We start from the raw sequence: 21,624 nt of genomic DNA on the forward strand, positions 1-21,624 counted from the left end.
TATCTCTAAGGCACCTGCATAGCATGTAGATGGGATCTGTAATGATCAGTGCTCTGTCCTTTGCTCCTAGGTTGCATTGCCGCCGCTGTGTCAATAACCGCCAGGTCCAGCCACCCCCTGATGGTTCTGACTGCACTTCAGACCTGGCTCAGTGGAACCACTGTACTGATAAGCGGGGGCTCCAGGATGAGGTACTCCAGGCCGCCTGGGATGCTGCCTCCACTGCCATCACCTTCGTCTTCCACCAGCGTTCCCATGAAGAGCAGCGGGGGCTCCGCTGATAACCAGCTGGTCTGGGTGTAGCTGTTAGAGGAAAGAGATAAGGAAGCGAGGCTCCTGGCCCCACAGAGCCCTGCTGAGTTTTGTTCTCTGGGAGAAAAATCATCAAGAAGGGCTGTATGATGTTTGCCCAAAATTTATTTTATAAGAAAAACTTTTTGGTTAAAAAAAAGAAAGGAATAAAGGTATGAAAGGGACTGAGGCCTGGGAGCAGCGTGGTAAGCCCAGCAGGGAAGAGGCCTGGTAGTGGGCACTCCTACACTCTAAAGCCTGGGTACCTGCTTGAGGAGGGAAGGTGGGAACCCCAGGACAGGGGGGAAAAGGAACTGTCTTCAGTGATGGTGATGACCAGTGTAACCTCCTGGCCCAGGGTTCCCAAGATACTGAGTAAGGGGCTCATAGGCTCTAAACCCAGGTGTGGGAATGCCTTTGCTGGCCCCCATTCAAGGCTTCCAGGACCTCAGAGCAAAGGGAGAAGGAAAAAAGAGAAAAAAGGTGACAGAGAAAGATAGAACTGGTGGTTGGGGGTTCTGGGCAGCCCATGCCTCAGCCCCTGCAAGCTGATGGTACTGAGCATGGGCCTGTGAGGTATGGGCCCCATCACATGGTGCTGACATAATCTGCAAAGGCCTGGGATGAGTCCCATGAGTCGCTAACCACATGGCAGGTGGCCCGGAGCCGCCGGATGGCTTCCCTGGCTGTCACTGCATCCTGGTCCAGCCAGTTCTGGAAGAGGCGCAGGTGACCAAAGGCTCCACGGCCCCAGCGCTCCAGCCGCTTGGCGAACTCCAGAAGCCCATCCGGCTTGATGCAGTTGGAACTGGTAGGGATGAGATGAATTAGAGATCTAGGAAGCAACTAATCTCTGGTCTGTAGCCCATCCCTTATCACCCCCCGCCCCCCCCAAGTACCTGATGTCCAGCTGACAGAGAGAGGAGGATGAATCCTCTGAGAAAACATCAGCTAGGGCCAACAGGCCAGCATTCCCTGGAGAGAAAGGGAGACGTGCCTGTCACCTCCACACAAGAACAGGGAACAAGGATATCCCAACCCAACTCTTGCTGGGGAGAAGCCCAGCCCAGCTGGTTCCTGAAGTCCCGGCACACAAATATCTATATTCCAACTCCCATGTTCCCAGTGGAGAGGTCTCTGCCCAGTGTGTTTTTAGGCCAAAGGCCTGGGTTCTTCCCCCTCTCCCTTCCCAGGGTCTGGCCCCCACCCAGGCGGTTCCCTGGCAGCCGAAGGCCCTTCAGTGTGGAGTTGCCCTTCATAGCAGCAACCATCTCAGGCAGAAATTGGGCCGGGCGCTTCTCAAACAGACGGCAGAAGGAGAAGGTAATCTCTGTCAAGAGAAATTAGAGCAAATTCTGTTGGCTGCATTAGGACTGGTGCCACCCCTCCTTCCCCAGTTGACCCTAGCAAGGGATGTGAAGATTTTACAGAGACCCAGAAAAAAATTTTGTCTAAGACCCCAAAATATGCTGAAAGTAAATCAGAATTCAGACCAGATATAGAACCTAAATCTTCACAGTAAGGAGGTTCTCGACATGAACAGTTCTTCATTCACTTCCTTCTTTCCCTCTCTATCACTGACCATTCTCTATGCGGGGGTGGGGATCAGAGACAAGGCTATGAGGAGGAACCTGGCACAGCACATTTATTTCTCCCCACCACCACCACCACTTCTGTCAGCTCCTGAAAGGTAAGAAAAACGTTTGGGTGAGGCATTCTAAAATGGAGAAATTTCTCATGTTTAGTAGAGACAGAATTGGTGTTGGGGACTTTTAGGAGGAAGGCCATGCAAGTTTTGTATCCATTTATAGTTGAGGACACAAGGCCAACACAGAACAGTGGATTGCCCACTCAATGAGAAAATTGCAGAGCTACAACGAGGACCCAGCCCAGGTTCTAAATGAGGAACGTACCTTGTAGAGTCAGATTCTGTAGCAAAAAGAGCACCTCGCTCTGACAGTCAGCCAGATTCATGTCATGGAAGCTCAGTCTTTTCAGGGCTAGGTTGTACTCTGGATAGGAGGCAGAGATCATGGGCCATGGACTCTAGCTTTCCCAGAGAACAATTCTATATCCCCGCCTACCCTCCCCCTTTCAGCCATTATGGCTGGGTCCTACCTTTGAGTGTTTGCAACACAAGCCCAAAGTCCTGGGGAGAGGCAAAGGTGGCGCTGTCTAGGGACAGCTGTTGCAGAGAACCTGAGGCCTTCAGTACGGAGCAGAGCAGTGGGGCTGGCTGGGCTCCCCGTGGAAATCCCATCTCTAACTGCTCCAGGCAGTTTTCTGGATATGGTGGGGAAAGAAGATTCCAGCTGACCACCTCTATCTTACTCCTATAGCAGGACCTATCTTGTCCTTAAGGGATTCACTAAAAAAGTGTCTGCTACATGTCAGGCATTGTGTTAGGTTCTGGACTAGCACAGAACACTAAATAAGAGATTTGGTCCTTGCCCTCATGGAGCTTTTAGTCCAGAAAGGCTACTCAGACACAAGCAAATGTAATAAAGTATGCAGAGTAGTAGGACAGGAGACATATAAGAACTAAGGAAACACAGCAGGGGGACCTAATCTAGTCTAAAGGTCAGTTCTTTTTCTGGAATCTAAGTTGCCATTACTCTACTGGTGTTATGGTGGTCCAACCCAGGGTTATCTTGGCTCTGAAGAGGGAACAGTTTTAAGATAAGCCAGAAATGAGTGGCGCAGACCTGGCTTGAAGGTGCTTCCTCCTTCCCCATGTAAATTTATCTGCACAATTGTGGAGATACACGCGCGCGCGCACACACAGTGCTTCACCTGGTATTTCCTCGTCCCCAATTATGTGGCTAGGGGGCCCTGCGTTTCCTGGCACAGCAGGGTTATCCCGCTGGCTCGGGTGGTCAACACGAATAGAGAGGACCCGTAGCAGGGGCAGTGCTCGCACGATGGCACGTGTCAGCTCCAGGATGGGCAGTGGTGAGAACAGGTCACTGAGATGCAGGGCACGGAGGCGGCATCCAGCCTGGCTGGACAGGGCCCGCAGGCTGTCCAGCAGGCGGAAGATGTTAGAACCCAGGCCTATGGCAGGAAAGATGAAATCAGTTACATGGAGTGTCAGCAGGGGTAATATAGTCACAGACAACTCCAAATGTGTATTTTGTTTGCTACCAAACCTCTTAGGCTTTGCATTAGATTATTTAAAACCACTTGTCTCACTACTCATCCATGTCTTGCTTTTTCCTCAGGTAACCAGCAAACTGATGCCTACTGTACTGGGCCAGGCCCTCAAGAAGCATCAGTCAGGACAGAGTCACAAAATAGAAAATAGGATGTGGCAGGGCAGCATGTGGCTGCCATCTGAATGACAGGCCCAGACAGCAGCAGGGCTCTCCTAGACTTCTGGGTTCTGAGTAGTTTCCTGAAGAAGCTGGCCTTGAAGGAAAGGAATTTTGGACAAAGGGAGAAGATAGTCAGGGATCACAACTGGGAGACAGCAAGACCTGAGAGACTTGTTTGGCTAGATAGGACTCAGGAAACAGCTCTAGAGGGCAGGGCAGTGGAACCCACATTGTGGAAGGTCCTGAAAGGCAAAGAGATGGTTTAATCCCCTGTAGGTCATGAGAGGCACTTGAGAACTGAGTAGTGAAAACCCAATAAGGAATACTTTAGAAGATTCACTGGGTGGGAATGCAGCAGGAAAAGAACCACATCCCAAAGAACGGAGTAGGATCCAGAAAGTTTAGGTCAATTGCTTAATACCGTAAATAACTCCTTGGACTCTGCAGGCTCCTGCTGATCCATTTATTCAACTAAACTACCCAGTGCCTACCAAATATCAGGTCTTTTGCTAGACACCAGTGAGCAGCACATTGTTTTTGCCTATATGGCCTGATAAAATATGATAGAAATTGATGGAACAGAGTAATACAGAAGTACAAGTATGGGTACCTAACACCTCTTCTAGTTTATGACCCAGTAAGACCATTGCAGCTGAGTCCTAAAGAACATAAAGGAGATAAGCTAAAAAGAATTGCTGGGTGCAGTGACTCACACCTGTAATTCCAGCACTTTGGGAGGCTGAGGCAAGTGGATTGCCTGAGACTGCAAGTTCGAGACCAGCCTGGGCAACTTGGGGAGCCCTCGTCTCTACAATAAATTAAAAAATTAGCTGGGCATGGTGGCACTTGCTTGTAATTCCAGCTACTTGGAAGGCTGAGGCAGAGGGATCACCAGAGCCCAGCAGGGGTGACTGTGAGCATGCCTGGGTAAGAGTGAGGCTCCAGGTCAAAAAAAAAAAAAAAACAGGTATGGTGGCACACGCCTGTAGTTCCAGTTACTTGGAAGGCTGAGGTGGAAGGGTTGCTGAGTCCAGCAGGTTGAGGCCGCAGAGGAGACTCTGACTTAAAAGAAAAAGGAAGCCATTAGAGGGTATTTGAATGACAGAGTCAGGTCTGTGTTTCTGAAAGAATGTTTCAACCACAGTGCAGACAATGGATTGTATGACAAGAGTATGGAGTAAGAAAGTTGAAATGAGTTCAGGTGAGGAGTCATGGTAGCCTGAAGTAGGATGTGGAGATAAATGGATTTTAGAGATTGCAAAGGTAGGATCCGGTGACTAAATATGTTGAGTAAGACAGTACAGGCTTTTTTTTTTTTTTTGAGTCGCAGTCTCACTCTGTAGCCCAGGCTGGAGCGCAGTGGCACGCTGATGGCCACCACAGCCTCTACATGCTGGGATCAGGCAATCCTGCCTCTGCCTTCTGAGTAACTGGAACTACAGGTGTCCACTACCACACTTGACTTATCTTTTAATTTATTGTAGAGATGAGGTGTCACTAAGTTGCCTGGGCTGATCTCGAACCCCTGAGCTCGCAATCTCTTGCCTCGGCCTCCCAAAGTGCTGGGATTGCAGGCCTGAGCCACCGCACCAGGATAGTATAGGCTTCTTTGGGCAACTGAATAAACTGATGTCACTGAGAACAAGAAGTAGGGTCAGTATAGGGTGAAGAAGGTGCATTCAGGTTGGACATAAGTTTGAGGAGCTTGTGGGTTATGAAGTGGTGGAGCCTATTGGCTAGATAAATGGGTCTGGAAGTTCAGGAGAAAGATCTGGGTAATGTCATAGAATGAGGAGTCTTTAGCATAGTTGGCCTTTAAAGCCACAGGAATGGAAGAAATTGTCCAGAAAAGCTGTGTAAAGTGGGAAAGCTCTGAGCTTTGAGGAAGCCTGAACAATAAGAGAATATTCAGAAAGGAGGAAAAAATATATAAATTTACAAATTATATATATGTGTGTGTGTGTGTATATGCATATATATATGCATATACACACACACATATATATATATTTTATTTTTGGTGGGAAAACAGGATTTATTGAGAACAGAAAAGCTCTCAGGGCGGGAGGGGACCCGAGGGGTTTGCCTGTAAAAAGATTTTTGAGGTAGTGAAAAAAAAATTTTATGACTAAGTTTGTGAAAAGCAGGAGAATCGGACAGTGGTTAATATAGAATGAAGGGAGGTGGTAGTGGCAGTGTTTGGTGGAAACCTGATTGGATGTTTAAGTATTGTGAAAGACAGGCTGGAGAAAAGGGAAGCAGCATAGGTAGTGGTTTAAGAGCATGGATTCTGGAGTCAGGTTGCCTGCATTTGAATCCTGGCTCTCATTTACTTGCCAGGTTATCTTATGCAAGTCACTTGGCCTCACAGGGTTGTTGTAAGGATTAAATTAGATACTACATCAAGAATACTTGAAATATGGCAGGCACATACTAAGCAGTAAGTAAAAATTATTACTAAGGTATTTGAGAAACAAGCTTCCCTAAGAAGGTAGGAGGTATGCATCCAGAGCATAGGTGAAAGAATCAGCTTTCAAAAGGATGGTGATCACTTCCACTGTGGTGGAGGAAAGGATGAGTGAGGGGTAAGAGTTTATAGGTGAGTTAGTAAGTTGAAGGAACTCATGTTTGATGGCTTCTGTTTTCTCTGAAATAGGTGGTGAGCTCATTGCTAGAAAGAAAAATGAGATTTGGGAGTGAGAGTAGGGATGGGAGCTGATGTTGCAAACACAGGGAGGGCTCTGATGAGGTTAATGGCCATGAATGTATAAGTAGTGCTAATATATACAGTTGTGTATTTCTCTCTCTAGCAGTGCTCAGCAATGTTGGCAGATTGCTGGATTTAACTAGAGTTTGCTAGTTGGGCACAAGCAAGTGGGAAAGGAGGACTTAGGATTGCCTTGCAGGTGGCTGGCTTGATAAGAAATTGTGTCCCACACCTTGTGTGTACAGCTTCTCTGATGATTAATGGAACCCAACCCTGGCCCTGACTGGGCATGCATACACTATACTGCTCCCACCTGCCCTGGGATTGACTTCCATATCTAAAGTGTACTAAGTCTTCAGGTTGCAGTTGACTTGTCTCATTGCCCCTCAGGAACCCCTGCTTCCAACAATAAATCAAGCCTACAGACCTCACGTCCCTCCCTCTCTTCCAGCACTGACAATTGTCCCTGTGAGGCACACAAGGCTACATCCCTAGCTTCCTAATAATACCCCCAATTCGCCCCCAAGCTCCTGCTGTCAGAGTTAGATACACAGTAGGTGCTGCTGGGAGATCCAAGCCCAACCCCTGCCACTCCAGGGTGCTCACCATTGTAGGAGAGTGTGAGGCTCTCCAGAGACACCCAGGAGCTCAGCAGGTGGCATAGTGTCAGGGCTGCCTCCGTGGAGAGCGGAACTGTGAATAGCTCCAAGGTGGAGATGCTGCGGAATCGTTGTGAAGTCTCCAGTGCTGGAAGACCCAGGCAGCTGGGATCTGATGCATCCAAAGCTCCGCAAGCCACTTCCCCGATCTCCATCTCTTCACCATCCTCTTTCTCACCAGCCACAATAAAAACAAAGTCATACAGGTCTTCAGACTCTGCACCAGCCCCCTGACGGGTGCGAACACCCTTCTTCCCTGCAGCTCGCTTGAAACGCTTTAAGGGTTTAGGTTGTGGGGCTGAGCTAGCTGGAGCGCGTTTGGATGAGGATGTGGAAGAGGAGGCAGAAGCAGAGGAGGTGGTGGCTGGAGCAGAGGGTGGCCTCTTGGTGCCAGAAGATTCATGGGAGGTGGCTGGAGGGTGCAGCTCCCTCTTAGGGTCTGTCCCACCTGCTGCCAGGCTCTCCTGCATGCTCCGGCGTGTGACCCGAGTGGCAGGTGCAGCTCTTGGCACCTGCTTGGCTTCACTCTTCCGCCGGGTGGCCATCAGAGCTGCAGCACATCGCTCAGCAGCATCCCGGCGAGGCCGGTGTGAGCCCAGCAAGAGGGAGCCTTCATCTCGGGATGGGGCCCGGCCTCGGGAGGCCTCTCCACAGAGGCGGCAGGTTGGGCCACCAGGGCCTGGCTGCCAGAAGCCAGCACTCATGGTGAGGATAAGGATGAAAAGGGCTGACTCAGGCACAGGCCAGGAGTACAGCGACACTTGGCTGACAGCCCCATGGTGAATGAGCTGATGCAACAGCTGCCGAAGTGACTGCTGAGCCGCCACATCAGAGAACAGCAGGTGGCGGAACTTGAGCGTGTGCAGGGAACTGGCCAGAGTCTCCAGAACCCTGCGGTTGGGCTCAGCCACCAGCTCCGTTGCGCCCTGCAGCATGTTGCAGATGGTGAGCTGTCGGACATGGCGGGAGCTATGCAGAAGAGGCGAGAAGCGCTGGTCACAAAGACGCCTGTCAGAAGACACATCAATGGTCCCACGTAGAACATGGGAAAAAAAGGCTTCCATAAACTTGGCTCGCCAACAGGTCACGCTCTGAAAGCAGAGAACATGCCAGACAGCCATGATACTAAGAGTGCTATCTATGAAACTCATCCCAATTTCCCCCCTTCCAATAGCAAACTATTTACTGAGCCAGACAACACTTGAACACATTCATTTACTCTTCACATCCTTGAAGTATGTGCTACTATTAGCCCGTTTCTTTTTTCTTTAATCAGAGTCTCATTCTGTTGCCCAGGCTGAAGTGCAGTGGCATGCTCACGGCCACTGCAGCCTCAACCTGCTGGACTCAGGTGATCCTTTCATCTCAGCCTTCCAACTAGCTGGAACCACAGGCATGTACCACCATGCCTGGCTAGTATTTGATGTATTGTAGAGATGAAGTCTCACCATGTTGTTCAGGCTCGTCTCAAACCCCCGAATTCAGGCAGTCCTCTGGCCTACCTCTCCCAAAGTGCTGGAATTATAGGCATGAGCTACTGCACCCAGTTGCCCCACTTCGCAGGTAAGAAAATGAAGGCACAAAGAGGTTATTGCACACAGGTAGGTGGCTGAATCAAGATTTGAACCCAGGAAATCTGGCTTGAGACTATTCTCTTGCTATAGTGTCTTACAACTGAAATGGTCACTCCTATAAATCCTTATTTGTCTTTGGACTCTGATTCCATCTTTCTGTTCTTACTGTCACCATTTTTGCTTAGCCCCTTATGACCTCATACATGACCACATCATTAGTTTCCTTATTGCTCTCCCTGTCCCATTTTCCCCTTTCCAGGCTTCTTTGCACAGGTTTACTGGATTCATCTTTGTACTACTTTGATTGCATTATTCTGCTTTGAAACACCTAATGTCTCCCCACTGCCTAGAGTTAATTTGAAGTTCTTCAGCCTGGCAGCAAAGCCCTTCCACACGATGGCCTCTGCTTACCTGAGAAGCTCTACTTGTCACATCTTGCTCATGTGAATGCTCTGACTAATTCAGTCACCTCACTGACCCAAACCTGCCTATGTCCTTTCCTATATCTGCCAGAAATGTCTCCATTGCTGGACAAAATACTTGCTGAAAGGACCTAACATGTCATTCTTTGAAGCTGTCTCTTGTTGGGACTCCTGACATGCTGACCACTCAAGTCTAAGATGTTGGCACGCCGTCTCATGGTGTTCTTTGCCTGTGTACATGTTTTATCCCAACTAGGTTAGAAATTCCTGGGGAGCAGGAACCAAATCTTTGGTTTGTTTCCTCCAAGGCAAGTTATTTGCTTTGATAGATATGGGACTATTCTGATACATCTGATACATCGGACTATTCTGATACATTTTAGTAGAACTCTGAATGCAAATGATTTTCAACCTTTAGTGTACATCAGATTTTCCTGTGGAGATTCATACGCCAGGTACCCTTGGTGATTCTGTAGGTTAGTTAAAACTGAGGTAAGGTCCAGGCATCTTTATTTTATAAACCACCTCTTGGTGATTCTGATGTACATCAGAGATTAGGAACAACTACTATCTAATCCAAAAAAGCACACAGACAAAGACAGGCACCCCTGAAGTTTTTTTTTGTTTTTTTGTTTTTTTTTGGAGTCTCACTCTTGCCCAGACTGGAGTGCAGTGGCACGCTTCCAGGCACCGCAGCCTTGACCTGCTGGACTCCAGCGACCCTTCCGCCTCAGCCTTCCAAGTAGCTGGAACTACAGGCGCGCGCTACCACACCTGGCTAATTTTTGATTTATTGTAGAGATGAGGTCTCGCCAAGTTGCCCAGGTGGGTCTTGAACCCACGGGCTCAGGCAATCCACTCACCTCGGCCTCCCAAAGCGCTGGGATTACAGGCTGAGCCACCGAGCCCGGCTCCCCCCCCCCGAAGTTTTTAACTGAAAACCATCCTAAGTCCTCATCTTCTCCTAAGGTGCAGTAGAGTCTGCTGACTATGATACAGATCCCAGCTCTTCCACTATACTCTGAACCTCTTTCCTCATCTGTAAAATGTGGAAAACATCACCTGTTCCACAGAATTGTTGTGAAGATCAAGTGAGACAGTACAAGTTAAAAAGTATTCTATAGCCGGGCTCGGTGGCTCAGCCTGTAATCCCGCGCCTTTGGGAGGCTGAGGTGAGTGGATTGCCTGAGCCCGCGGGTTCGAGACCCACCTGGGCAGTGAGACCTCATCTCTACAATAAATCAAAAAATCAGCTGGGCGTGGTGGCGCATGCCTGTAATTCCAGCTACTCGGAAGGCAGGCGGAAGGATCGCTGGAGCCCAGCAGGTCGAGGCTGCGGTGGCTGGGAGCGGCCACTGCACTCTAGTCTGGTCAACAGTGAGACTCCAACTCAAAAAAAAAAAAAAAAAAAAAAAAAAGTATTCTATAAACTGTAAAATACAAAGTGTTACTGCTGCTGCTGCTGCGATTAGCCTGGATGACATCTGAAATGGAGGCAAAGCCCATCAAGCAGGGTGATTATTTGGCCAAATGCAATGGTAGTGGGGGCCTGAGGTTTCCCGAGTAAAATTAAAGCACTTCTCTTTGGTCCTTAAGCCTGCCTCTATGCATTCCTCTGTAACAGGGTGACCTCCAACTCCTGAGGTTCCAAACAGGAGCTAGTCTCCTCAGACAAAAGTGTAATTGACCTAGCTATTTCCTTAGACTCTGCCTGCTGTGATAATTAGAAACTACTTCTTCATGCTTGAACTGACTGCATAGCAGTAACAGAGAAGGGCCTCACTCACCAGCAACAGGATGTTAAGGGAGCAGGAAATAAATACCTGTCAACCAAATCTCTTAGTGAAGTGAGTCCTTCAGGTCCTACCTAATTCTAACACTCTTCCTACAGACTTGCTGGCTCACACCATTTTGAAAAACACTTGCAGGTAACCCTAGCAAGGCTTCAACTTACGAAGTGAGCTAGTAAGACGGTTATTATGAGATTTGGGCCTAAAATATGGACACAGATGTGACCAAAGATATTGTGGCTGTTTCTGGCCACCAGAGGCATATGAGAAATGTAGGGTAGATAAATACTGAACTTTTTCTTTTTTTTTTGAGTTGGAGTCTCACTCTGTCACCCAGACTGGAGTGCAGTGGCCACTCCTGGCCCCCGCAGCCTCGACCTGCTGGGCTCCGGCGGTCCTTCCGCCTCAGTCTTCCGAGTAACCGGAATTACAGGCGTGCGCTACCACGCCCGGCTGATTTTTTGATTTATTGTAGAGATGAGGTCTACCCTGCCCAGGCGGGTCTCGAACCCGCGGGCTCAGGCAATCCACTCACCTCAGCCTCCCAAAGGCGCGGGATTACAGGCTGAGCCACCGAGCCCGGCTGAACTTTTTCTTATATGCTTCAATATGAATCCTGGGTCTGCCATTTACTAACTGTAACCTCAGACAAGTCATTTAATCTTTCTGCCTTAATGTCATCTGTAAAGTGGAAGATACTATACCAATATCATAGCATTTTTGTGAGGGTTAAATGGAAATGAAAAGTTAGGTGTAGCAGCTACTCAATGCCTTCTTTCTCACAAATTAATGCACAAGCACACAGCAGGTCACTGCATTTTATTCCATCACTCCCTTTTAGGAGAATCTATGCTAAAATGTCAAAGCTGAAACATATTTGAGAGATCTAGTCCATACCGCTCATTTTGTGGACTTGTACATGAAAGCCCAGATAATGCAGAGTGATTTAAATACTTGTTTTGAGTAAGAACAAGGAAAACAAGGCATAACCAATGAGGTGAAATGACATTTACACACCAACATAATCTTTGGCCGATCCTCAGTGGGCTGACAGCTCAGGCACCAGTGGGGAAAGAATGTGTACAAACTAGGGAGGGCTAAATATCTTCTTGTACTAAGTTTTAGAGTCACTAATATTCACAATATTGTCCATTGTTATTTTCCTGATAACTGAAATGTTGTTTGTAGGGAGATAAGCAAATGAAAAACCACATGTTAACCAACTCTATGGAGTATTTATCTGCATATATATGTGAATAGCTATATATGTTTTCACAACATTAAGACAATTCTGAAGTTTCAAATGCTGGGCTTTTTACACATTACACCATGTATTTACATATTTTTAGAATATGATTTTATTATTTTGAAAATATATCATATTTAATAATTCCTATATTATTGAATATTTTGTTTCTGGCCTTTTGAATATTACATTTTGCAGTAATAAACATCTAGAAATAAATCTGCAGAAATATCTTTTTTTATTTTTTGAGTAGGAGTTTCACTCTGTCACTCAGGCTGGATTGCAGTGGCACACTCATGGTCACCGTGGCCTCAGACTTCCAAGTAGCTGGAACTATAGGGGCACACCACCTCTCCCAGCTAATTTTTTGATTAATTATAGAGACAAGGTCTTGCTAAGTTGCCCAGGCTGGTCTTGAACTTCTGGACTCAGGTAATCCTCTTGTCTCTACCTCCCAAAATGCTGAGATTACAGGCGTGAGCCATCATGCCCAGCTCAAATTTTTTTTTAAAAGACAGGTATTGCTCTGTCACCCAGTTGTGTAGTGGTGTAATTATAGCTCACTGCAGCCTTGAACCCCTGGGTTCAAGCAATCCTGTCTCAACCTCTTGAATAGCCAGGATTACAGGCATACACTGTGATGCCCAGCTAATTTTTTTTTTTTTGAGTTGGAGTCTCACTCTGTCGCCCAGACTGGAGTGCAGTGGCCATTCCCGGCCACCGCAGCCTCGACCTGCTGGGCTCCGGCGATCCTTCCACCTTGGCCTTCTGAGTAGCCGGAATTACAGGCATGCGCTACCACGCCCAGCTGATTTTTTGATTTATTGTAGAGATGAGGTCTCGCTGCCCAGGCGGGTCTCGAACCCGCGGGCTCAGGCAATCCACTCACCTCAGCCTCCGAAAGGCGTGGGATTACAGGCTGAGCCACCGAGCCCGGTTTAATTTTTAATCTTTAATTTTTTTTTTTTTTGTAGAGACAGAGTCTCACTATGTTGCCCAGGCTGGTCTTAAACTCCTAGCCTCAAGAAATCCTGCCTGGGCCTCCCAAAGTGCTAGGATTACAGATGTGAGCCATTGTGTCCAGCCTAAATATTTTCAAGTCTTTTAACAAATATCACCAGATTGCCCACCAAGAAAGTTATACCCATTTGTTCTGACCAACAGCATATTAAAATGCAAATTTTATCTGCCCATGGACAATCCTAGGCATCACCTTTTAAAGCAAAAAAAAAAACCAAATCAAAACAAGACTTTACTAATTTAAGAGGATGAAATTTTTTTTTTTTGAGTTGGAGTCTCACTCTGTTGCCCAGACTGGAGTGCAGTGGCTGCTCCCGGCCGCCGCAGCCTCGACCTACTGGGTTCCAGCGATCCTTCTGCCTCAGCCTTCCAAGTAGCCGGAATTACAGGTGCGCGCTACCACGTCCGGTTAATTTTTTGATTTTATTGTAGAGATGAGGTCTTGCCTGTCCAGGCGGGTCTCGAACCCGCGGGCTTGGGCAATCCACTCACCTCAGCCTCCCAAAGGTGCGGGATTACAGGCTGAGCCACCAAGCCCGGCTGAGGATGAAATTTTACTTTCCCATCTTTTAAAAAAATCATGAGTCTTTTAAGTTTTCATTTTACTGGAGATTTCTGTATATCCTGTGACATTCAAATCTTTACTCATTTTTCTGGGATGTCTTTTTCTTAATCTGTGTCCCTTTGTTTTGCAAATATTATTGCAAATGTTCTTTCCCAGTTTATTTACCTTTTAAAATTTGTTTATGGTGTTGACAGCTTTGTTTTATTTACTTATTACCTAGTCCCATAGCTGGTGTTGGCATTTATTTTATTTTATTTTTTTGAGTTGGGAGTCTCACTCTGTTGCCCAGGCTAGAGTACAGTGGTATGCTCATGGCCACTGCAGCCTTGACCTGCTAGGCTCAGGTGATCCTTCTGCCTCAGCCTTCCAAGTAACTGGAACTACAGGCATGAGCCACCATGCTTGGCTAATTTTTTTTATTTATTGTAGAGATGAGGTCTCGCCAAATTGCCCAGGCTGGTCTCAAACCCGTGGGCTCAGGCAGTCCTCTCACCTCGACCTCCCAAAGTGCTGGGATTATAGGCACGAGCCACTGTGCCTGGCCATGTTGGCACTTATGTGGTTAAATATGTCTGTATTTTGTTTTTTGGTTCTGCTCGTTTAATAATAACAATAGTTATTATCTTATTTTTTTTGAGTTGGAGTATTGCTCTGTTAGGCTGGAGTGCAGTGGCACGCTCACGGCCACTGCAGCCTCCACCTGCTGAATTCAGGTGATACTTTCAGCTCAGCCTTCCAACTAGCTGGGATTACAGGCACATGCCACCATGCCCAGTTAATTTTTTTTTTTATTGCAGAGATGAGGTCTCACCATGTTGCCCAGGTTGGTCTGAAACCTGGAATTACAGGCAGTGAGCCGCCATTCCTAGCTTGCTCATTTAATTATTAGTACTCTCTCTATCCTCAGATTAAATATCCAGTCACATTTATTCTTTTTCAGTTGTTTTGGGCTTTTACTTTTTTTTTTTTTAAAGAGATGGGGTCTCACTCTGTTGACCTGGCTGGATCATAGTGATGTGATCATAGCTCACTGTAGTCTCCAACTCCTGGGTTCAAGCTAGCCTCCCACCTCAGCCTCTGGAGCGGAGTAGCTAGGACTACAGGCACGAGTCATCATGCCTGACTCTTGTGTTTTTGCTTTTTTTTTGGGTGGGAGTCTCATTCTGTCACCCAGGCAGGAGTGCAGTGGCACACTCATGGCCACTCCAGCGTCGACCTGCTTGGCTCCAGCGATCCTTCTGCCTCAACCTTCCAAGTAGCTGGAACTACAGGCATGTACTACCATGCCTGGCTACTTTTTTAATTTTTATCGTAGAGATGAGATCTTGCCTTGTTGCCCGAGCTGGTCTTGAACCCACAGACTCAGGCAAACCACTTGCCTCAGCCTCCCAAAGTGCTGGGATTACAGGCTGAGCCATCAAGCCTGGTCATGCTTTTACTTTTTATATATTTTTTTTTTGTGTCAGTCACACTGTTGCCCAGGCTGGAGTACAGTGGCATGCTCACAGCCATCACAGCCTTGACCTGCTGGCTCAGGCGTTCTGCTCAGCCTTCCAAGTAGCTGGAACTAAAGGCACAAGCCACCATGCCCAGCTAATTTTTTTATTTATCGTAGAGACAAGGTCTTGCCAAGTTGCCCAGGCTGGTCTTGAACCCCTGAATACATTCAATCCTCTTGCCTCTATCTCCCAAAGTGCTGGGATTACAGGCGTGAGCTACTGCACCCAGCTACAGTTTTAGGCTGGAGTGCAGTGGCAGGCTCGTAGCCACCACAGCCTCGACCTGCTGGGCTCAGGTGATCCTTCTACCTCAATATTCCAAGTAGCTGGGAACTACAGGTGTGTGCCACCATGTCCGGTTACAATCTAGTATTTTTAAACAGTTGTTACTTTGTTTTTAGAGGTAGGGTCTCACTTTCATCCAGGCTAGAGTACAGTGGCATGATCATTCACCGACACTTTGACCTCCTGGGCTCAAGCGATACGCCCATCTCAGCCTCCTGAGTGGCTGGGGCTGCAGACTTGCTAATTTTTTTTTTTTCTTATAGAGACAGGATCTCACTATGTTACCCAGGCTGGTCTTGAACTCCTGGCTTCATGGGATCCTTCTCATGGGCTCAGGCAGTTCAGGCAGTGAAGGATCCCATGAAGAGTGTTGGGGCAAGTGTGAGCCACCACACCCAGTTTACAATTTAATCTTTAATGTGGCCAAGCACGGTGTCTTATCCAGTAACCTCAGCACTTTGGGAGGCTTAGGCAGGCAGATTGCTTGAGCTCAGGAGTTTGAGACTAGCCTGGGCAACATAGCACAACCTCGTCTCTACAAACATAAATAACAATTAGCCATGCACAGTGGTGCGTGCCTCCATTCCCAGAGGTGGAAGGATTGCCTGAGCCCAGAAGGTTGAAGCTGCTGTGAGCTGTGATCACTGTAATAGTGTCACTGCACCCCAGCCTGGGTGACAGAGTGAGACCCTACTTAAAAAAAAAAAAAAAAAAAAAGGCTGGGCATAGTGGCTCATGCCTATAATCCCAGCACTTTGGGAGGCCGAGGTGAGAGGACTGCCTGAGCTCATGGATTCGAGACCAACCCAGGTGACTTGGCGAGACCTCATCTCTACAATAAATCAAAAAATTAGCTGTGTGTAGTGGCGGATGCCTGTGGTTCCAGCTACTTGGAGGGCTGAAGTGGAAGGATTGCCTGAACCCAGCAGGTCGAGGCGAGGCCGCAGTGGCCATGAGTGTACTACTGCACTCCAGTCTGGGCAACAGAGCAACAGAGTAAGACTCTAACTTTAAAAAAAAAAAGGCCAGGCCTATAATTTCAGCACTTTGGGAGCCCGAGGTGAGAGGATAGCCTGAGCTGGTTCGAGACCAGCCCAGGCAACTTGGTGGGACCTCATCTCTACAATAAAATTTTTAAAATTAGCCGCTGGGCACAGTAGCGTGAATCACCGGCATCCAGCAGGTCAACGCTGGGGTAGCTGTGAGGGTGCTACTGCACTCCAGCCTGGGTGATAGAGTGAGATTCCAACTAAAACACACACACACACACACAAACTCTTTAATCCCATTTGAATATATTGTAGAGTGAGACTCTAACTTTATTTTTGCGAAATGGTTAACCAATTGCTAAAAAACCATTTACTGCCAGGCATGGTGGCTCATGCCTTTCATCCCAGCACTTTGGGAGGCTGAGGCGAGAGAACTGTCTGAGAGGGATTCAAGACTAGCCTGGGCAACACGGCGAGACCTCATCTCTAATAAATCAAAATATTAGCTGGGCATGTTGGTGCATGCCTGTAGTTTCAGCTACTTGGAAGGCTGAAATGGAAGGATCGTGTGAGCCAAGTGGGTTGAGGCTGTCGTGTCCGTGAGCGTGTCATTGCACTCCAGACTGGGCGACAGAGTGAGACTCTGACTCAAAAAAAATAAGCCGGGCCCAGTGGCTCAGCCTGTAATCCCGGGCCTTGGGAGGCTGAAGTGAGTGGATTGCCTGAGCCCGCGGGTTCAAGACCCGCCTGGGCAACTTGGTGAGACCTCATCTCTACAATACATCAAAAAAAATTAGCCGGGTGTGGTAGCGCATGCCTGTAATTCCAGCTACTTGGAAGGCTGAGGCGGAAGGATTGCCGGAGCCCCAGCAGGTCGAGGCCGCGGTGGCTGGGAGTGGCCACTGCACTCCAGTCTGGGCGAGAGAGTGAGACTCCAACTCAAAAAAAAAAAAAAAAAAGAAAGAAAGAAAGAAAACCATTTACTGAGTAAATCTTATTTCCTCATTGCTTTGTCTCCAGAGTATCTATTCTATTCTATAGATCTCCTTATACACATGAGTACTACACAGTTTGAAATACTATTACTTTATAAGCAGAGGCTTATATTACTCACTGTTGTATCCCTAGAACCCAGCAGGTGTGGAACTGAGCAGGCACTCAATAAGTGTTTTTGAATTATGAGTGAGGTGAAGGTGACTGCTGTGCAAAAGTGGGAAGCAGAAGACACTCTGGATTTCATTTGTTCCAAGTCAGGACCTCTGTTTAAATGACTGTTGGGCCACTAAGCCTGGGGCTTCCTAGATGTTCTGAAATGCTTTGAGCCAAGAACACAGGGTAACATATATTCTTTTCCAGGAAGCTTGAGATAGTGATAGAAACAAAGTTTTCTCCAAGAAAAAAATACTACAATCTTCAACACCTGCTGAAGTGAAATACTGGAACAAGCTGGGCTCGGTGGCTCAGCCTGTAATCCCGCCCCTTTGGGAAGCTGAGGTGAGTGGATTGCCTGAGCCCGCGAGTTCGAGACCTGCCTGGGCAGGCAAGACCTCATCTCTACAATAAATCAAAGACTTAGCCAGGCATGGTAGCACGCGCCTGTAATTCTGGCTACTCGGAAGGCTGAGGCGGAAGGATCGCTGGAGCCCAGGAGGTCGAGGCTGCGGTGGTGGGGAGCGGCCACTGCACTCCAGTCTGGGTGACAGAGTGAGACTCCAACTCAAAAATAAAAAGAAATACTGGGACAAAGTGAATCTGATGTTTCTCCAAAGATGGCAGAAAGCTGATACTGTTTTTTATTATTCTTTCATCCACTTCTCTTCCTCATAAGGCCTAGTGTCTGAGGATTTTGTTGGGCCTCAGTGTCCTCATTCTGAACTCCAAGGGTTGCAGTCCAGATCTAGAAGTGGAATAGCTGACGGACATGGGGCTTAATGTTACTGGACTTGGTGTATCCCCAGAAATTAAATCTCTAATTCTGGATGCTTTTGTTGTTGTTGTTATTTGGTCTCCTTCACTATATAAAGCTCAGTTCAAATACTACTTGCTAGGAAACACTTTCTTGCTTCAACCTCCTTGCTACCCTTTACTACATAATTTATCTTATACATATGTGATCTATTTGTGAATTTCCCCAATAAACTGGTAGGTCCTCAAGATTAGGGATCATATCTATACTTCCAGTATCTAGCATAAGATCTGGCATGTGGTTAAGTTTTAGAAAATGTTTATTAAACTGAATCTGAGCTGCGCTTGGTGGCTCAGCCTGTAATCCCAGCACTTTGGGAGGCTGAGGTGAGTGGATTGCCTGAGCCCAAATGTTCGAGACCCGCCTGGCCAACTTGGCGAGAACTCATCTCTACAATAAATCAAAAAATTAGACGGGCGTGGTAGCGCATGCCTGTAGTTTCAGCTACTTGGAAGGCTGAGGCGGAAGGATTACCGGAGCCCAGCAGGTCAAGGCTGTGATGGCCGGGAGCATGCCACCGCACTCCAATCTGGGTGACAGAGTGACACTCCAACTCAAAAAAAAATAAAACAAACAAAAAAACAAAATCTGTCCCATCACCTAATTATGAAGCAGCAAAAGAAATTCTGCTTATATGAGAGTGCCAGTGATTTATATCTGAATCAGTGAATAATAGGCTCTCAGGACTAAAGGGAATCCCAAAAGTCATACTGTCCAACCCTTTTACAATGCTGAATTCACTGTACAACAGCCTTGTGTCAAGGAGTCATCAGACTCTATTTGAACACTTAGTGATGGGAAATTTATTATTTCTGGAATTAGCTTGTTTCATCACCAATAAGCTCGGGGTTTAAGTTTTATCTTCAGTTTAGCAAAAATGTGTCTTCCTTTAGCTTCCATGCAGAACAAGTCTATTAATGCCTTTTTCATGTGACAATCATTCATATGTTTCAAGAGGGTTCGTGTTTCCCAAGTCTTCTCTTTTTCAGGAAAAACACCTCCAGTCTTCCAAATGTGACTCACATAATGTGGCTTTGACTTCTTTCTCCATACTCCAGGAGTAGCCTGGCCACTGCAGAGCCAGGCAGGACTATCATCCCCCTTGTCCTTCAGCCTATATTATATTTACATTAGTTCACACAGCCCAGGGTATAGTTATTATGAGTGGCTCCAACACATTGCTGACTAAACTCCCTAAATCTTTTTTATATAAGCAGCTGCTAAACTAGACCCCTCCAACCCCTACCTTGAGGTCACACGATTGAAATTTTTCAGATTCAGTGTGAAGTGTTGGTTTGGTCTGTTAAATTTCACTTTGTTAGATTTGACCATTGTTCCAATCCTGTCAAGAACTAGGAATCATAGCTCTGCCACCCATGGTGTTCACTACCCTTCCCTGTTTTGTATCCCCTGCAAATATAGTGAGCAAGCAAGTCAGTGACAAGTGCCAAATGACAAGCTATTAGAGCCTTTTTCCAAAACCCATTCCATCCCTGTCCCTGCACTTGACCAGTATCCTGCTTGTGTTTGTGTGCTATTCCTGCTTTCACTGTGCAAAATCAGGCCAGAGTTCTACCTGATACCTTAACTTACTTCCAAACTGGAAGGCCTCGTCTTCATCAGCTCATCCCAGAGTCGGCGCCAGATGGCCTGAGTGGAGAGGCCTGTGGGGAGAAATACCACACTTGAATGCTTGCTGGCCACCATGAGTTTAAGTACATCAGCCTTTTATGTTGTGCTTGGGGTTCATAGGATCTAATATGGCAGAGTGGTTAAGAGCATTGACACTAAAAACAAACGTTCTGGACTTGAATATCAGCAAATTACACTCTGGCTATGTAATCTTGGACAAATTATTTAATTTCTCTGTACTCCAATTTACTCATCTGTGAAATGTAGTTAGTAATATTTATTTCACCAGGCTCGGTGGCTCAGCCTGTAATCCCGCGCCTTTGGGAGGCTGAGGTGAGTGGATTCCTGAGCCCGTGGGTTTGAGACCCGCCTGGGCAGGCGAGACCTCACCTCCACAATAAAATCAAAAAATTAGCCAGGCATGGTAGTGCGTGCCTGTAATTTCGGCTACTCGGAAGGCTGAGGCAGAAGAATCGCCAGAGCCCAGCAGGTCAAGGCTGCGGTGGCCAGGAGCGGCCACTGCACTCCAGTCTGGGCGACAGAGTGAGACTCCAACTCAAAAAAAAAAAAAGTTATTTCACAGGACTGTTGAAAGGATTAAATGAGTAAATTAGTTCCTCTAAGTAAAATGCCTAAACAAGTGTTTGGCACATCAGGATTAAATGCTACTAGCTGTTAACAGATGTATCCCATTAGGGGATGCAACTTGGTAAAACAGAGAAACTAAGACTCAGAAGATCTGGGTTCTAGTTCTGACTTTGTTATGAATTGAGGTGTGCCTGTGTCTCACTTTTACCAGTGATCACATACTTGCTTTGTGTTTCACAGGACACAAAGGAATCAGAAAGAAAGAAAGTAGGTGTGCAGATACATGAAAAGCATGGAGTTCCATGCAAGTATCATGTGTAATATTTACTTGAAGAACATCATGGTGACATGCTCACGATCACTGACTGAGAAAGAGACAGAAAGATACTCACCTTTCTTGAGAGCAGTCTCCTCAATCCTCTCCAAGTAATAGATATTGAGCAGAGGTAAGATGCTTTGAAGTATTGGGCCTGGGAGGGCTATGAAAACCAAAACACAAAGTTTACTCTCCCTCCCCACCCCCCCCCACAGGGTTCCAAGCATTATTTATCCTATTGGAAAAGAAAAATGGAAGGGTAGATTTCTCATTTGACAAATGGAACCTGTAGAAGCTAATCTAGGTCTGTTCCAGACTCTGGCCCACTTATCTTCAGCCACTCAATTGGAAGTTGGAATTTCAGAGGCAAGGGTGAGATAATCCCACAAAACAAGCTGACATGCTAAATGAGCTTGAAATGAGTCGGTCAGTTCACTTCTGCCCAAGCATAATGAACCATTCTGCTTTGAAAAGGTCCTACCAAATATGTATGATAAAAGGTCCTTCATAATCTGCCCTACTAACATCAGCTCTCTGCTTTGTCTCCTTTACTTCAGCCACACTAAACTACTTTTTTCATTTACCTAACATATTAGAGGACTTTCTGCCTCTGTACCTTTGCCACGCTGTTCTCTCCAACAGGATTGTCCTTGCCACTTTCAGTATATCAACTACTCGTCTTTCAAGTATCACGTGCTCTTCATTAACTTTTTCCTGAATTCCTTCCCTATTCTTCCAGATTAACCACTTCCACCTTTTGC

At 46.9% G+C, this 21,624-nt stretch overlaps 2 protein-coding genes across 2 annotated transcripts in view; one reads left to right on the forward strand and one right to left on the reverse strand.

Annotated features, from left to right (window-relative positions):
* The window catches only part of RAD54L (RAD54 like (S. cerevisiae)), a 35,074-nt gene extending 34,599 nt beyond the window's left edge, over nt 1–475 (forward strand). The window contains exon 18 of the mRNA XM_008073038.1: nt 71–475. Within this exon, the coding sequence (XP_008071229.1) occupies nt 71–281 (211 nt within the window). The 3' untranslated portion in view covers nt 282–475. The remainder of the gene's footprint in view (nt 1–70) is intronic.
* Nucleotides 398–21,361, reverse strand: LRRC41 (leucine rich repeat containing 41). Its single transcript, XM_008073037.2, has 9 exons — nt 20,940–21,361; nt 19,921–19,991; nt 6,919–8,062; nt 3,085–3,345; nt 2,410–2,574; nt 2,205–2,303; nt 1,499–1,621; nt 1,191–1,266; nt 398–1,099 (listed from the first exon to the last, which is right to left on the reverse strand). Exons 1-9 carry the CDS (start codon nt 21,088–21,090, stop codon nt 880–882), a joined length of 2,310 nt encoding a protein of 769 aa, XP_008071228.2. The 5' UTR covers nt 21,091–21,361; the 3' UTR covers nt 398–879.
* Nucleotides 21,362–21,624: the final 263 nt, after the last annotated feature.

This window comes from Carlito syrichta, unplaced genomic scaffold (genome assembly GCF_000164805.1).
Source record: "Carlito syrichta isolate Samal-C Ts95f unplaced genomic scaffold, Tarsius_syrichta-2.0.1 Scaffold315613, whole genome shotgun sequence".
Lineage (NCBI taxonomy): Eukaryota > Metazoa > Chordata > Mammalia > Primates > Tarsiidae > Carlito > Carlito syrichta.

What these genes read in the sequence shown, in the direction of transcription:
- LRRC41 (XM_008073037.2), bottom strand. Translation starts at nt 21,090, where the DNA reads ATGCTTGGAACCCTGTGGGGGGGGGTGGGGAGGGAGAGTAAACTTTGT. An exon ending in CCTCACACTCTCCTACAATG is followed by an intron (nt 3,346 to 6,918) that starts GTGAGCACCCTG and finishes TTCCTGCCATAG; the next exon opens with GCCTGGGTTCTAACATCTTC. An exon ending in ACAGAATCTGACTCTACAAG is followed by an intron (nt 1,622 to 2,204) that starts GTACGTTCCTCA and finishes TTCTCTTGACAG; the next exon opens with AGATTACCTTCTCCTTCTGC.